The following is a 17,615-nucleotide window of genomic DNA, read 5'->3' as shown; positions in this document are numbered from 1 at the left end:
CTAACCCGGAGTCTGGAGCCTGATATCAACCTTAGTGCTGCTGGCAACTCCACATATGACTTTGACTTATCTCCTTAGAGTCTTGGTTTCTTCTGCCTTACTTTGTCCCTGACATTCTGTTTGAACATGACTTCACATCCAAGCCCTGATGTTGGTTCTCTCTGATAATGCGGGCACATTCTTTAATCCTTTAGCCCTCAGTTTCCTCAACTGGGAAAGAGAGAGAATAATCTTGTACTATTGGCTATCAGAATAAGTGAGGTATTGCTTGTGAACTTTGAACTTTGTACTCAGTTCATAGTTGCTCTTGTGGTTGTTTTTATCATTGCTGTTTAGTAGATTTAAACACTAGGCTTGTAGAAAGTGGGACTTTCTGGGACTGCCATAATAAATACCACAAATTGGATGGCTCAAGCAATAGAAATTTGTTGTTCCACAGTCCTGGGGGCTCAAAGTCCAAAATCAAGGTGTCAGCAGGTTGGTTCCTTCTGACAGCTGTGAGGGAGAATCTGTTCCAGGCTTGGCTCCCAGCTGCTGGTAGCCTTAGGAATTCTTTGGCTTGTAGATGGCCTAGAATCTCCCCAGGTCTTTACATTGTCTTTCCTCTGTGCATGTCTGTCTCTGTATCCAAATTTCCCTTTTTTATAAGGACACAGTCATATTGGATTAGGGTTCACCTCAATGACCTCATCTTAACTTGATGACCTCTGTAAAGACCCTAATTTCAAACAAGGTTATCTTCTGATGTAACAGATATTAGAACTTCAGCATATCTTCTTGGAGGGACACAATTTAACCTATAATTGCAAATGATTAGTAGTTGTATTCTCTAGAAAATACTTTGCTGAAAAAATAACTTGCCATTTCTCAATGAAATAGAAATAGAAATAAATAAATAAATAAAACATTTGACAGTGATTCTCCATCACTCCACTGCATTTGACATTTATGGTGGTTCATTTCACAGGATCAGGTGAACGTAGTTTGTTCTGACAAAGATCTGCTGCTTCCTGCAAAGCAAACCAGAACCTTTACCCAAGGTGGTATTTCCCATACGTGCTTTTGGAATTGCAAATCTATCGTTTCTGGTTCATGACATTTTTACAGGGCCCCCAGGTTGGAAATAACACACCAGATCTCAGGTAGTTGGCATTCCTTCCCCATCTTTATAGCACTCTGCAAACTCTCATGCTGTTTACATGTGATTTATATTCCTTTGGTGGTCCCTAAATGGATATAATAAAAACAGATTTAAAATACTAATCTGACATGGTTTAGGCCAGCATGGTCTAATATAAATTTATTTACTGGGAATGGTGAAAAACCTGAAAGGGTAGAGTGAGAATCAGTTCTTAGTAAATATTTCTTTTTTTTTATTGGTTATGGATATTCACGTGATACGAAGCTGATTGTCACCCCCCGTGCCCCTGATGTGAGGGCCTGATTCATACTGGCAGCATACCTATCACCACAAATTGCATTTACCACCCAATTACCCCCAACTTCCCTCTCCCTCCCCCTTTCCCACCCACTCCATTTTGTAGCCCAGGGAATGTTTTCTCCCTCTGCAAGTCCCATGCAGTACTGTGGTCTTTCTTTCTTTCATTCTTTCTCTTTTAGTTCCCACATATGAATAAGCACGTGCGGTATTCATCCCTCTGTGCTTTGCTTATTTCATTCAAAATAAGTTTCTCCAGGCTCATCCATGTTGTTGCAAATGGGAGAATTTCATTCTTTTTTATGGCAGAGTAGTATTCCATAGTGTATATGTACCACAGTTTCCTTATCCAATCATCCATTGATGGATATTTAGGTTGGTTCCATGTCTTGACTATTGTAAACAGAGCTGCGATGAACATGGAAGCGCAGGTATCCATTCAACATGATGATTTCCATTCCTCTGGGTATATACCCAGTTAGACTGGCTATATTAAAAAAGACAGTGAATAACAAATGCTGGCGAGGGTGTGGAGAGAAGGGAACACTCCTACAATGTTGGTGGGACTGTAAATTAGTACAACCACCATGGAAAACAGTATGGAGGTTTCTCAAACAACTGCAGATAATTCTTAGTAAATATTTCTTGCTGACTTATGGCATTGTTTCTCTAAGTGCAGTCCCCTGGATTCCCAGTGGTGTTTGTGGAAAATGCAGCTATCCATACCCTACCCACACTCTGCAGATTCAGTGTCTTTGGGGGAATGGTTCTGGGATTTGCATTTATGATGAGCTTCCCATGCCCTGAGTGATCCTGGCTGTTTCTGTGTTGGAGAATTGCTGGTCTCTGGCTTCCTCCCAGAAGGAGATGCATTGAGCTGTTTGAATCAGATGAGAGCAGGGCTAACACCTGTGCAGGGCTGAGGGTGAGGAAAGCCAGGTGGCAGGTGTGGGACAGAAGGTCCGGGGTGGATTGTGGGTGGGAGGAGGAGTCCAGCAACCATGGTGAGGACAAGCGTGTCCAATCCATTGTAAGGCGACATCTGCTGAGCGTGGTGAAAGGCCAGTGGATTTCAGGTTCGGCAGGGTGGCCCATAAAGGTGGAGGGCATGTGCACTGTTGGCAGGTGGGTTGAGCTGGGGAGTGGGTTTCTGGCAGTCCTGATGTGTAGAGATCTGAGCGTCCATCCCTGTCAGAGGGTCTGGCAGCTGGGGAGAGTTAGAAAGAAATAGAAGTTATAAAAGGGACCTGGCTTCTACCCGGAGGGGCTGCTCAGTGAGGTGGGGCCTCACAGCCACTTGGGGAGGTGTGTGAATATTTAGATTTCTCAGCTCAAAACAGCCTTTCTGCATGCTCTGGGAATCTGTATTTTCAAAGTACTCCAGGTGATCAGAACAGCATTTGGGAAGCACGAAGGCCTTGGACAGACCTAGCTTTAGGACCTGTGAACCTTGCATTGAACCCTAGCTATGTGACCTTGATCACATCCTAACCCATTCTAAGCTACGGTTTCTTTATCTGTAAGATGAAGATACAAATACTTGCTTTTTTTGTTATTGTTGTGAGAGTGAGGGATACGGGATGTGGTACACTTGGCACATTTCCTGGTACATGGTAGGCATCATTAAATGGTGGCTCTAAACCTTGTGAGACCTGAGATTCTAGGAAGGTGATTAGGGGATGATGATAGTCCACTGAGCACAGGAGTTAACGGAGGGACTCAGTGATTGGAGCTGAGATATAAGACAGAGCCTTGGCTCTAGACAATACTTGCTCCTGGTTTCCAGAGTTGAATATAAAAAAAAAAAAAGTGACAATAATGTCAAGGCTTAAATAGTATTTACCGTCTATGTAGTATTGATATCCCCATTTTACAGATGAGAAAATTGCGGCTCAGAAAGACATATGCACAGTCACATGACCATTATGGGGCAGAATTGAGTTTCAGACACAAGCTGTCTGTCTCTGGGTATCCTGCCCCCTGTTCCTGCCCATTTAAACCAAGTGCAAAGTCAGAGTGGCCTTCAAACTACAATGCTGAGTCTCAAAAGTAAACTACGCCTCGGGAAGAATGGTGTGGGATATTTCTTTGACATACGTTTCTAGATGTAAAATTGTACAGCCACTTCCTAACAATGTTAGAAAAGCTGGCATTTTCATAACAAAAACTGAGCTGTAATAAACCACTGTTGCCAGTGTCTTGATACATTCTAACAAAAATTTGTAACACAAAATTTTCTTGTATTGAAAATCTCTTGACCACTTTATATTTTATTCTTGGGTGAGATTTGACCTGTTTCATGGGTTAATCAGAGCTTCAAAGGGCCTCTCTGACCACTGCTCGTTCTCCCTTATCCGTCAGCCTCCCTGATCCAGTCCTCATTCAGTTGTTATGAATTCAAATGTCTAATCAAGATTTCCTCCACCCTACTCATGAAGCATTGTCCTTACCAAATACATTGATTTAATTCTGAGAGTATTCTGACAGGATTCAGCCTTTTGTAACCTTCTCCTCTGTCCCTTCTCTCTTCTCTCAGGGCATAACCTTCAGTAGTAGAACAAATCAGGCCAGCAAGCAAGCTTGTTCCTTGTCAAGGAAAGTGGCTGGATCCATATCTAATCAATGCTTCCCAGCACAACTCCTCTGGGTCACTGAAGGACACAAGACCAGAGATTGAAACTTTTTAAAGACTTCCAAAAGACATTGAATGCAGGATACTTAGGTTGCTTTTGCACAAATCTCATTGATTTGAGAGACAAAGGGGAAAAAAACAGGTGTGACTTCCACCCAAGAAGTCATATGAACGTATTCCACATTTAAACCACATAATGGATGATGGTTATTGAAACAGTCCAAACCTCTACCACAGAGCAAGGGATATAGCTCGAGGCAACCAGACAGTCCTGAAACCACGGAATGGATGACTACAGGTATCAGGACAACTATGGGGGCTATGCCTCCAGTGATGGCTATTACCGTGGCAATGAGTCCAACCCCGAGGAGGATGCTCAGAGTGATGTTACAGAAGGCCATGATGAGGAAGACGAGATCTACGAGGGCGAGTACCAGGGCATCCCTCACCCAGACGACGTCAAGGCCAAGAAGGCCAAGATGGCGCCCTCCAGGGCAGATGGACTTCGGGGCCAGGCAGACCTGATGGCTGAGAGGATGGAAGATGAGGAGCAGCTGGCCCACCAGTATGAGACCATCATTGATGAGTGTGGCCATGGGCGCTTCCAGTGGACCCTCTTTTTCGTCTTGGGTTTGGCCCTGATGGCCGATGGGGTGGAGGTGTTCGTGGTGAGTTTTGCCCTGCCCAGTGCAGAGAAGGACATGTGTCTGTCCAGTTCCAAGAAAGGAATGCTTGGTAAGTGGAAATTTCCAACAATCATTCTCTGTGGCATTAAAAATATGAAAGGGAAAACAAGTAAAATTTACATAGTACCTGTCACTGTTAGGTATTTTAAATATAGCACAATGTATCCATTTTTAAGGTACTTTTATCTCAGAGAAATCAATGGGCTTAAGTTTACGCAGCTAGAAAGTATTGAAGCTTGGATTCCTCTTCAGGTCTGTCTGACTTCTGAGCTCCTAAGTTTGTTTTCCAAACCTTGTTGACTTCTTGAGAGTCAGATTTCTCTCTTTTTCATGTTCAAATGACAAATACATTCTTGGAGTGGCAGGCTGGAGGCCTCTTCCACTCAGTCCTTCTCTTTGTGTCTTTCCAGAATTGGACAGCATCTGCTCCTGGTTTCTCTTGTACATAAGTGCTAGTGGGCTGAATGCCCATGTGCCCTGGGAACGAGTGATGGGCTTGGGCACGCCCATGGAGCCTTGCAGGCTGTGGGGAACCATGCTGCGGCACGGATGGATTCTGCAGAATAGAGGACCAGCTCTGCCGATCATTTATGATATTAGCACTATCAGAGCCAAGCATCAGATATCAGGCTTGAGGGAGGGAAGATTTCGTGAAGTTAGAGAGAGGATGGGCACAAATAAGTGTGGTGTAGAAGAGATTCATCATCATATAGACAAGGGCTTATCTTGATCACCAAATGTCCTGCAAAACATATCCATGCTGACTAATCAATTGTCCATGCAACTGATCATTCAGCAAACATGCGGTTATTGAGAACTTACTATTAGTCAAGTTTTCATCCAAGACCAAGACATGCTCATGGCCCTCAAGAGCTCAAAGTCTATCTAGCAACTTAGCTCTTGTATTCAACAAATATTTATTACTTGCCTATAATGTGTTAGTCTCTGTGCACAGGCCCTGGGGAGAAAATAGTCCCTTTCTCTTGAAGAATTTACATATAGTTGGACAGGCAGACATTAACAAACAGAGAATTATCCAGTTACTATAGGGACAAGCACTGTGAAATATGCTGTGTGATTCTGATCCTCAGTACTTGCTTTAGAGCAGGAGTTGGCCAACATTTCTGTAAAGGCCCAGATAGCAAATATTTTAGATTTTGTAGTCCCAGATGATCTCTGTTACAACTACTCAACTCTACTGCTGTAGCACAAAACAGCCATCGACAACATGTAAACAAATGGGTATGACTGTGTTTTAATTAAACTTTATTTACAAAAAGTCAGTGGGCCAGATTTATACTGTGGGTACAGTTTGCTGGGCCCCTGATTGAGAACCAGTATAAAAAGATTTGGGATATAAAGTAAAGAAAACATCTGCAGAAAGAATTTTCTCTGGGGGCTTTAAAAAACTGTTTTAAACATTCATGCTTCACTAAAGAGCCATTTAAAATGATTAGAACTGTGACAGATATGACCATTAGAGAACCAAAGGAGACTGAGTATGTACGAACAGGAGAAATGACTTGAGAAACGAGGATATCTTCTAGAGTTTTTAAGCACCAAAAGAATTTTAGTACAGTTCTTTTTTATATTAAAATATTCCACCAGCTGCCTTTAAGTATGAATGGCAGATTTTTTTAAGAAGGGCAAAAACAAACAAAAACCGCAAACAAAACCAAACCATCCCCAACTGATCGAAACATTTCCAAGACATTAATTTGTTTTGTGGTATTCCCAACTGAAACCCTGGGTTGCTGCTAGTCCAAATAGGCAATGTCAGTAATGATTTCATGCCCTGCTGGTCTCTCTGGCACCATTAACAGAGGTCTGCCCAGAAACCTCATTAACAGAGCTGCAGTATGGTCGCAGCTCCTGCTGGCTCCCAGGGCAAACGCTGGGAGTCGAGGGAATGAAGTCCTAGTCTGGACAGCCCACGTGTGCAATTTTGCTTTCAGTGTTTGCCAAGAAGATGTTATGACTCAACCCAAGAGGAACAGGCAGACCACCTGAGCTGGACTTCCTGTGTATTGTGGGGTCCCCTTTGTGGTCAAGAAAATGAATGTCTAACTGGATCCAGAGATGTGGATGATTTGAGGGTCTTGCAAGGCCAGCGTTTCCACATGCTGTCACACTTAACCTTCAGAGTCACTATAGAGGTTAGACAACTTTTATCAGAGAGTTTTATCTAAGGTCACACAGCTAAGGTACCAAGCAGGGGTTTGAACCTGGGTCTGTCTGATTTCAAAGTCTGTGCTCATTCTGCTACACTGTACTGCCTTTCTCTCATGCATGGTCTGTGGGAAAGAGGTCGTGCCACGGTGCAGCTTCTCTCTGTGTAATCGAGCACCCGGTAGATAGATTGGAAAGCACAGATTGCTTCCAACAGAAAGGGAGTGTGGTGCAGTGAATAGCAGTGTGGGCACTGGAGTCTGAGCTCTGGGGTTTGGCAGCTGGGTATGTCATTTATCAGCTAGTGACCTTGAACAAGTTATAACTCCTCTAATTCTGTTTTCACATCTGAGGAATAAGAGTAGCCATTCATTTGTTATGGGGATTAAATGAGATAATGCAGGTAAAGCAACCAGCACACGGTGCCTCCTAAACAACTATTAGTTGTTGTTACTTCGTGTTAAAACATTCTCCGTTCTGGCACTTGCAGTGAATTATACATGCAGCGTGATGCCAGTTGCTTCTGTTTGAATCATTGCTGTGCTAGTTCTTGGTAGGGTGATTTTGGGAAAGTAAGTTAGCTTCTCTGTGATTTGGTTTCTTTGTCTGCAAAATGGAGGTAAGAGTGGTATCTATTTCATAGGGTTTTTTTGTGTGTGTGAGGATTAAATGAGTTTACTGCACTTAACGTGGCTAAAACAGTGTCTGCACACAATAGCTGCTCAAGATATTTTAGTTATTGTGGATTGCAGTTGTTATTGTTACTGATTGCTTGATAATGAAGGACCCTCAAATTCAGGACCAGATTTTCTCAGGTGGACAATGCACATTTCTTTCAGCCAAAAATTTTTATTGTAGATTTTTAAAGTCAAGCTACCCTACCTTAGCTGGTGAAAAGGTGCTTTGTGTTTGTGTTTGAGTGCTAACCCTGTTCTTTCTCTCTTTCCTCTTCTCTTTGTTTTAAAATGATACCATACCAGACAGCCACCAAAAAAAAAAAAAAAAAAAAAAGAAGGATTGAAAAACAGATTTTAAAAAAAGGAATCTTGACTCCTACTCTATGGCCCAGGTAAAGAATTCAATAAGAGAATGCCTGACCCTGAAATTCAGGTCTCAAATCATAGAATGTTTCGTTATTTTCTTCCTGAAATGAATGAGGCAGTTCAGAAAATAAAAGTGTCCCTTGGCCAGATGGCAAAAATATCTGAGTGCTGCTGTGCTATTTTTCTGGGCTTTTAGAAAGATGAAAGTTTGCTTCTTTCAAGCGTTGTGTCTTAGTGGATTCCTCATCTAGAACTGTTTCACCTGGGGAAGAAAAAGTTCTGTGAGCATGTTGTTAGCACTGAAGGCTCAGCCATATCCAGTGGTTGGTCCCCTTCAAGATAAGGATTATGCATTTGTTTGTTAATTAAACTCTCCATCCACTCTTTTTTAAAAAAAGTACTGAACGTTACCACGTGCCTGGTACTCTTCTGGTCTCCAGCAATAGAAGGCAGACAGAGTCCTGGCACTCAGTGAATTTTATTCTAATGGTGGAAATAGAGCTCACACAAGAAATATAATAACAAACAGCACAATACAATCTGTGCAATGCCACATTCAATCTTATCACTTTTATTCAGACAGGAAGGAAACAAAGACTGTGTAAGGGATAGAGCCTGAGACTGGGGGGTTCTAGTTAGGTGACTTGTTTTTGCACCTGCTCTACTAGTTAGTGGTTGTGTGACCTTGGATTGCTCTGAAGGTGTCTTTCTGAGATTCCATGATTTTAGGTGGTTGATGAATGAATCCATGTTTCTTTTATCCTCCTTTCATGTGATGTTTATGTGTTTTCTGGGTATAGGTAAAAAAACATATGGCTTTAAAGGCAGGGAGTTCAGGGTTACCTGGCATGATAAACCATTTGGTTCTTTGAAATGATGTAGAATTGGTGGCATCTCAGAGCCTTGTTTCCCTGCAGCTAGGATGACACTTAATATTGGTGATACATAAGACCAACTAATACCATCCTCCTCTGCAGGCATTTGATAGATTGACATCAAAGTTTTTCCATAACTGTAAAAAAGCTCTTTAACCTGAAACAGTGGGTTATTCCCTGCACTCATGCTGACCAAAAGAAAGAGAGTTCCACTTTTAGGCCAGAGTTCTTTTTTGCCTGCAAGTTTTGATTTCTTGGAAGGGTCTAGTCACTTTGTGTGTATTTTATTGGCTGTTAGTTTTTCCTGTTACCTGCAGTGGGAAGACTCAGGGAGTCCTATGCTTTAGACAGTGATTTAGAACCTAACAGGGGACCCTGGGGCTTGGTGTCTGTGCCAGCTATAGGGAGGACACAGAGTAATGTCAGATGGGGCAGATCCATTAGAATAAATTGCGAGCTGAATTTCCATAGCAGCTCAGAGATGGATGTGTTACTCGGAGGTCATGAAAGATTATTCTTTCATTATTTTATATGCAAATTCTGGCTGAGCATCAGGGCAGAACTTGTGATTTATGAGCCACTTTTTCTTAGCCCTGAAATAAGAGAGTCAGTTCCTGAAAGGAGGGCGACTCGTCTGGAACAAAATATGTGCTTGGTAAATACTTACTCATGATGAGAAATTTTCGTATATTCCTTTTTGTGTTTGATTTTATCAGTTGTTCTTGTTTATATTGTTAGGTCACAGGATTCTTTAGAATTAAATGAAAGCCAAGGACTCCCTTAACAGAGCCTACATGGATCGCCACGTTTGAGTGTGGACTTGATTCCACAGTCAATGGAGAGCTGTTTAATGAGGGGCTATTAAGTGCCTTTGAGGAAGGAGGCAATATGACGGACCTGTGGTTTAGGATGATAACTACCCCAGTGATTCCGGTACTAGGAGTGGTTCTAGAGGAGCAGAATCTTGAGGATGAGTATTCTGAATTAGTTCTGGGGTTCCTGGAATTGGCTCTCTAATCTGATTAGATTTAAAGACTGTTGACTCTGTTTTCAGTACTGAAGGGTGCACTGATAGTCCATGTTGTGATGTGGTGATAAGGATACATAAAATGTCATCACTGGATCCTCCTAATCAAACATGTAAGAGGCAGGGATCTGGGTGATCATGTATATGATACTTTAAACATTTTTGTCAAAGTAATGAGTATAATGAGATTGGTTGGCTGCTCCCAATGTCACTGGACAAAGTGGGGAAAGAAAAAGATGAAGTCAGAGATTCAAATTCCCAGCTCAAGTGCTGCATAAATGACTTGAAAGCTTCTATGTCTGCTCTGAAAGGGATCCTTATCTCCTGAGATGCTGAAAACCCAAACCCAGCATCTCACCCTAAGAGTGGCTGAATTATAATGCAAATTGAATCCCCAGCCTTACAGGATGTCTTCTATTAAAGTGGAGGCATTGACTGGGAAGGAAGGGGATCCTGACAGCTGGCATGGGGATGTGTGGGAAGACTCTGATGAAATTGGCAACATTGAGCTCCTAAATTCTGATGAATCTTCCTTGCTAATATAAGCAGCTTCTCCACTTGAGGGAGAGACAGAGGGAGGGAGGGTGGGAGAGAGATAGAGATAGAGAGAGAGAGAGATAGAGAGAGAGGGAGATAGATAGATAGATAGATAGATAGATAGAGAGAGAGAGAGAGAGAGAGAGAGAGAGAGAGAGGTGGTGTGGGCTGAAAATATGTAAGTAGCTCATTCCCTGTCCAAGTATATGCAAGCTTTACTGGCCTAATCAAGGGGGCGTAGACAAGGATTTTTTACAGAATTGCAATGGACTTTGTTCTGGTTATCTATTGTTACACATCAAACAAACAAACATGTACTCTCTGTAGAACCAAACCCCTCTGCACCATTCACTTTGCTCATGAATCTGCAGCCTGGGCAGACACCTGGCCTCTGCTCCGATTGGTTTCACCCAGGGCAGCTGGAAGGTGGGTCTAGAATCATTGAAAGGCTCAGTCATGCACATGTCTGATGCCCGAGCTGGGAAGACACAGACAGCTGGGGGCTCCTTTTGGACATCTCTGTGTATCTTTGTGTTGTCTCTACTTGTAATCTTTTCAACATAGCAGCTTCAAGGTAGCTTGGGGCTTCCATGGTACAGATCATGAGAGAAAGACAAGCAGAAGCCATATTGCCTTTTGTGACCTAGCCTCAGAAGTCAAGCAGTGTTATCTTCTTGTACTCTGTTTGTTGAGGCAGTCATAAAGTCATGTTCAATTTCAAGGAGATAGGAAATAGATTTCATCTCCTGGAGGGGGGATGACAAGGTTCTGGAGAGCAGGTGGGACTTGAAATATTGCTGAGCCATTTTTGTGCAAGTATAGTCAGCTACTTACTTTCTTTTGAACCAGTCCTCTGTGTGGTCGCTCTCAACAGCATGTGCTATAGACATTTTGGGTTGGATAATTCCTTGGTCTGGGGAGCTGTCCTGCACATTGTAGGATATTTAGCAGCATCTCTGTTCTCTATCCACTAGATGCCCATAGCACCCTGCTCCTGGTAGTGACAACCAAACATGTCTCCAGATATTGCCAAATGTCCCCTGGGGGACAAAATCACTTTTAACTGAGAACCACTGCTCTTGATGAACGTTCTCAACCCTGGCTGCCCATTAGAATCACCTGAGGAGTTGTTAAAAAAAATATAGGTCCTGCTCTAGAATAATTAAGTCTGAATTTGTACAAGTGAGGCTTGTGCATATGCATTTTTAAACAGCTCCCTAGTGATTCTATTGTATAGCCAGGGTAGAGAACCAGGTAGTTTACACAGAGATTCTGTGTCAGTAGGAGCTGCTGAGATGTCAGGGTTTTTGCTTACTGTGCTCTATAGGTGTAGGAACTACCCCCCAAATGGCTTCTTCCCGTGTTTGCCCTGATCGTTGGGATATTCGCACATATCTTGGCAGCATGAAATAATGGAGTTGCACTGGAAAATCATGTACAGTACTTTACAGATTTACAATGGTTTTCCCGGTCACTCTTATTCATTCTTTAGATGACCCTGTGAGATGGGCAGAGTGATTGTCCCTGTTTACGTGGTGAGGAAAGTGTTGCTTGGAGAGCACAGTGATGAGTCCTGGGCTCCAGTTCCTAGTGCAGTTTCCTTGCCCAGTGTTGCCACGTATGTCATTGTAGGTTTCTTTATATTAATGATGCCGGAAGCTTAAGAGTCAGTCATTTCCCAGTGCCTACCTCTTTTACCTTTCTTCTAATGTAAAAACAAATTATAACAATTATACTACCACAACCAAGAGTCATAATTTGATAAGCTCTTTCCTTGTATCCATCTGTTTTGTGTTAGGTATTTTACATATGACATTTATAATGCTTATAACAATGTGCAATGTAAACATTTTCACCCTTTTATAGGTGAGAAAACTTAGGCTCTAAGAGTAACTTGTCAAAACTAGTTGGTGACAGATCTAGGATTTGAAATTGATTATATCTGACTTCAAGTCTATTGCTTCTTCTTTACCTTGCTGTCCCAGTCATGGAAGAGTTTTCCAGGTGCCATTACATATATACTTAAACAACCTTTTATGCAAAAGCCAGCACTCCAATAAGATGCAAGTATGAATAGATGCTGGGCTTCGATCAGAGTGCTGGAGTCAGTGACAGCCCATCTCTATAGGTGAGATGTCCCAGCCAGCTGTGTCAGAAAGGCCAGGTGCCTGTTTCATGAGTAGGGGGAACTGCAGGGGTCTGCAGTGATCTCTGAGGCATAGACTGTCAGCCCGGATTTGGCTGTTCACAGAGCTGAAGGGCAACACTGCCATCCTCCCATGTCCAGCTGTAGAAAGGGACCCAACGCGTGATCCATCACCATGTATAGAGCAGAGCAGCAGCAGAGGCACACCCCCTCCTACGGGACCCACGTCAGACAGAGAACCCTCAGGTCCTTGGTGAAGTTCATGACCACCCAGCTAAAATGGCTCTTTGTAGGCCAGTAGGTGTAAAATCTCTTTATTTATAAATCTTATCACATCTGAGGCAGGAGTGGTAAGTGCTTTGTGCCCCATGAATATTTGTAACCAATAAAAACAAAACAAAACATAAATCTTAAGCAGCACAAGCCCAGATGAACTGATTTTCACTTTGCAAGGGATTGATTCAGTTTCTAGAGAAGGAAGCTTGAAAGTCACAGATATGAGCAGGGGAGGAGGGAGCAGATAGATGGTCTTGAAAATGGCATGCCCTATGGAGTCCACTGAACAGACTGAATGTGAGCACCCTCCCTGACATGCGGGCTGGCCCCGCTGCTCAAAGTGCAGAGGAGACCTTTTCTGTTTCACCACTGAAGATTTTCCTGACTCAGAGACACACATCAATCTCTGCTGGGCGGGTGCAGAAAATAGCTAAAGAATCCTCATCTGCCTCACCTCTCCTTGGGTCCTAGAAAGGAAAGTCTTATCCTTGAAAGGAGATGTGATAACAGAATATAAGGCATAAGGCATGAATTACAGCATCATAGAATCATGTAATATTAGATGTTACAGGGATGAAGGAGAAGTCCTAGCACGCCCTTCATTTTCAACTTGAAGAAACTGAGCCTCAAAGAAGAAGTGACTTGGTCAAGGTCACGTGCTCTGAGACCAGGACCTGGAACTCCTGGTTACTGGTGTAGAGCTCCTTCCTCTACACCAAGCTGTCTTACCTTTTGCTTTTAAGGAATTGCTACATAAATCGATCAGATGATCTTTTATCTATCTGATTTCTTTTTTTAGAAGGTGGTCAGTGTATAGGATGCCTTCAGCTGCTGGTAACAGTGGCTTTGAATCATAAAGATATTTATCATTTATCGTTCAAGAATTCTCACAGTGGATGGTTCCAGAGTTGGTTCAATGATGTCAGGGCATGAGGTTGTGATTCTGTGATTGTGATTCTCTCTGCTTTTCTGTCATGGCCATAAAATGGCCACCATAGCTCTAAACTCTGTATCCTCCCATAATGACTTCCCAAGCAGGAAGGAAGGAGCTTGTAAGAACGTTCCTTTTCCTCAGTGCTCCCTCCTTCATTTCTAGGCATGAAAATGCTGCCCAGAGCCTCCGGCAGATGTCCCCATGTGCCTTATTGTCCTCCCTGGATTCACCACTGGCAAGAAGAATTGGATGAAGATGACCATCTTAAATTCACAATGATTCATCCCCTAGGGTTGAATGTGTATGGGGGCAATTTCTCTGAACATATTTTAATACCTGAACAAAAACAAAGATTCCCTTAACAGGGAAGAAGAGAGAAAAGGGCTGCTGAGAACGTGCCCAACAGAGTCTACCACAAAAATGTGTGTTTTAAAAGTGTACTATCTGTCTTCATATAGTGGCTACACCAATAACTAACTCTTTCTACCATAGCAGACAAGTCACTTAATTTCTCTGAGCCTTGGCTTCTTAATCCATGAGATTAAGATATTTTTAGTCTCCACCTCACTGAACCATTGTGAGGGTTTAATAAGATAATGTGCAAAATGGGCTCATCACAGTCCCTGGCATACAGTAAGGACCCAACAAATATGAGCTTGTATTTGTATATTTTTTATTTATTATTTTATATGAGTCAATAACTCTTTGAGGAGTCAACTCTTTACTGACCGGCTCATTGATGACCAAGTCCCTCCCCTCACGGAGCTGACATTTTAGTGGAGAAACAGACAATCACCAAGATGGTGCCCCCGACTTCCAGTCCCCCACTGGCAGGAGTGGAGGGGACTCCAGCACTCCATATACTTTCACAAGGTCCCCAATATTTCTTTCTCCCCCACATGACCAGCCTTACCACCAAAATCAGGACTAATTTCGTTATGTTCTCCATCTCTGCGTGTCAGCCACCCGAGAGGCCCGTGTCTCCAGGGCATCCCTCATTACCCACGCTTTCATCCCCAAACAGCACGGTGCATCCGCTTTTCCCCTACCTTTTCCTCTTCCTCTCAAGCTTTTCTCTTAACGTCATTTACCTTTTTGCTGTAACTGAAGCTCGTTCTCCTTTGAGGACGTCTGTAGTCCTGTGGTCTCAGATGGAGGCTTTCTCTCTCACACCCGCACTCGGGTACCACTGCCCCTCCATACTCTTCACTGACATTTCCAGGCCGCTCTCCCTCTCGTATCACTAAAACATCCCATATTTGGATCCCTTGGCATCGGAGTGCATCACTTAGCACACATTCTTGTAGTCACCTACCGACCCCTGGGTCGTGATCTCTTGTTCCCTGAGGATTTTAATTCCAAGTACACTGTCACATTCCAACAGTATTTCTGTTGTAGTTCTTGCTGATTTCAATATCCTGATCTTTTACTTCCTTAAAGTCCTCTCAACAGTCTTTTGATCTGTCTCTTCTTACCCTCTTGTCCTCACCATGTTCTTCACTGAACTTACATTCATGGACCATGATCATAATTGCTCCCTATATACACCATCAATTTTCCTACTGATCCCTTAGTTGGTCCCCAATTCTGGTTGCATCCTCGTCTCCAGCCTGTCCTTGCACTCTGTAGCTGAGCATGGCTGGGGAGGAACGCAATGTTGCCCATTGGCCTCGCTAAGTTTGTGGTCGAGAACCTCAAGGGGCCCTTTGTGCTGCTGGCCGTCATCCTTCATTTCCTCGGTCCAGTCACTCTCCCACTGTCCTTGATTACAACTTGGTACCGTATCCACTATTCTCCAATCCCCCCATCTCCTCCTCATCTTCAGCTTCAGGCTAATGAACTTGGTTTCTCTTCACTGAGAACAGAAACAACCAGAGAAGAACTTCCACGGCTCCTACCACCGCTGGTTCCTCGTTGTCTCTGTGCTCCCTCCTCATTCCTGTGGCCCCGGGGGAGTGGTAAGGCTCACCTGCCCCCTCGCCTCCCATCCTCTCTCCTCCCCAGGATGTGGCTTTTGTAATGCTCAGCTTCCTCCTCCTCATCACACTTGCTCCTTCCCTGCCATCATGCCCATCAGCACACCAACAGGATGCGGTTTCTTCAGTCTTGACCCGCACTTGTCTTTTCCATTCCCTTGTCAGTAAAACTCACTGGATCCAGCTCCTCACTACCCATTCTCACTTGAACCCTCTCCGAGCAGGATTTAGTCCCCACCACTTCAGATACTTGCTCTGGTCTAGGTCACTAGTGGCCTCCGCTTGCTCAGTCCAGTGGTCAGATTTCAGTCCTCAGCTGTCCTGTCTTGACCTGTGTGCTCCAACTGTGGCCACTGACCATTCCCTCCACTTGATGCACTTTCTTTATTGGACTTCTTGTCTGCCACTCTCCCCAGCTGTCCTGCTGCCCCATGGGCCACTCCTTCTCATTCTCCATTGCTGGGTTCTTTTTGTCATCCTGACCTTTAAACATTGGAATAAGTCAGTGCTCAGCCCTTGAATCTCTTCTTTATTGCTACCCAATAAAGAAGAGAATCTTATTCTGTCTCTGCTTTAAATACCATCCTTCTTCTTGACACTACCTTTGAAAAACACCCAGAATCCAGTCGTTTCTTACCACTGCCACTGCTACCTACCATCCTGGCCCAAGTTATCAACATCCCTCACTCGGATGCATGTAACTGCCTTCTAACTGGTCTTTATGGTTCCACCTGTTGGAGAGAGAGGCAAGTGTGAGTGGATGATCAGGGAAGGCCTCTTGGAGCTTAGGCCCGAAGTATGAGAAGAAGCCAGCCATGCAAAGATCTGAACAAAGAACATTCTGGGCAGAAAGAAGAGCAGTGGAAAACCTCTGAGGTGAGAAAGAGCATAGAGGATCAATATCCAGGGGCTACTCAATACCTGACCAAAAGGTAAATACAGAATTAGGAGTAATTGTCCTAGGAATGAAAAATTAAGAGATTTGACCTGTGAGATACATGTTATTAAAAAATGTGAATATTCACTTTCCTGACATGCTATTAAACGTGCACAATTCATACACATCACACAGAGTTCTTAAATAGGGGTGAAAATAATTGTTTGGCAAGTAGAGTGTTTTAAAAGCAGAGAGTTTTATTTGGCAATTCATATTTCTGGCTCTTTTTGAAACCACAGGACTAGGGTCTATCATCTATAATGCAGCGATTGGCTGAAGTCAGGTGGTAGCTGCTCCCTTAAAATGAGCATGTATCCCCAGTTTTCCACAGTCCCCACCACTCCCTATTGAGGATGCCTGGCCAGCTTCACCCATTGTTCTTGCCTGCCTGGCCCTTGGAGGCATGTGATTTTGCAACCCTGGGGTCAGGAGGTGCAAAGATTGAATCGGTGAGGATATTTGAAAGGATTCACAAGATTCCACTGAGCCTACTCATGGGAGCAAGGACCCAGGAGATGTCTAGGCACAAGCTCCCCTTGTGCTTCTTATTCACACCTGGACCTGACTCCAGATTGAACCACTGAGGTATGTGCAAGAAATCTTCACTTTAGAGGCACTCAAGGCAGGAGTACCCAGAGGAGCTTTCCTAGTCAGCCACGTTGACTTAACAGTTATACTGTTAAAAACCACCAGTAAACAAACTGGCCCTAGGGGTCACCAGGGAAGTTTTAGATTTTAAATAGCATATCACAAAACCCACTGCCTTTATCTTGGCCAAGAGTCAGAGCCAGATATCCAGGTGTCTCCAGAGATAAAGATAGATCATTTCTAGCTATAAATCAGCTCTATCCTAACACAGGAAATAATGCCCTTTGAAGAAAAGGCAACCTGTTCAGAGTCATTGTACCTAAAAGGAATCTAAGTTCTTGAAGGACTGAG

General features: G+C 43.4%; 1 protein-coding gene across 3 annotated transcripts in view; it reads left to right on the top strand.

Moving 5' to 3' along the window:
- SV2B (synaptic vesicle glycoprotein 2B) overlaps nt 1-17,615 on the top strand; it is a 184,014-nt gene that overhangs the window by 102,626 nt on the left and 63,773 nt on the right. For all 3 annotated transcript variants that reach the window (XM_063089757.1, XM_063089755.1, XM_063089756.1), the window contains one exon: nt 3,975-4,805. In XM_063089757.1, coding sequence (XP_062945827.1) covers nt 4,355-4,805 — 451 coding nt within the window. In that variant the 5' untranslated portion in view covers nt 3,975-4,354. The remainder of the gene's footprint in view (nt 1-3,974; nt 4,806-17,615) is intronic.

Source organism: Cynocephalus volans, chromosome 3 (genome assembly GCF_027409185.1).
Source record: "Cynocephalus volans isolate mCynVol1 chromosome 3, mCynVol1.pri, whole genome shotgun sequence".
Taxonomy (NCBI): Eukaryota; Metazoa; Chordata; class Mammalia; order Dermoptera; family Cynocephalidae; genus Cynocephalus; species Cynocephalus volans.
The sequence above is the reverse complement of the archived record's forward strand: the minus strand, read 5'-3'. Positions and strand labels throughout refer to the sequence as shown.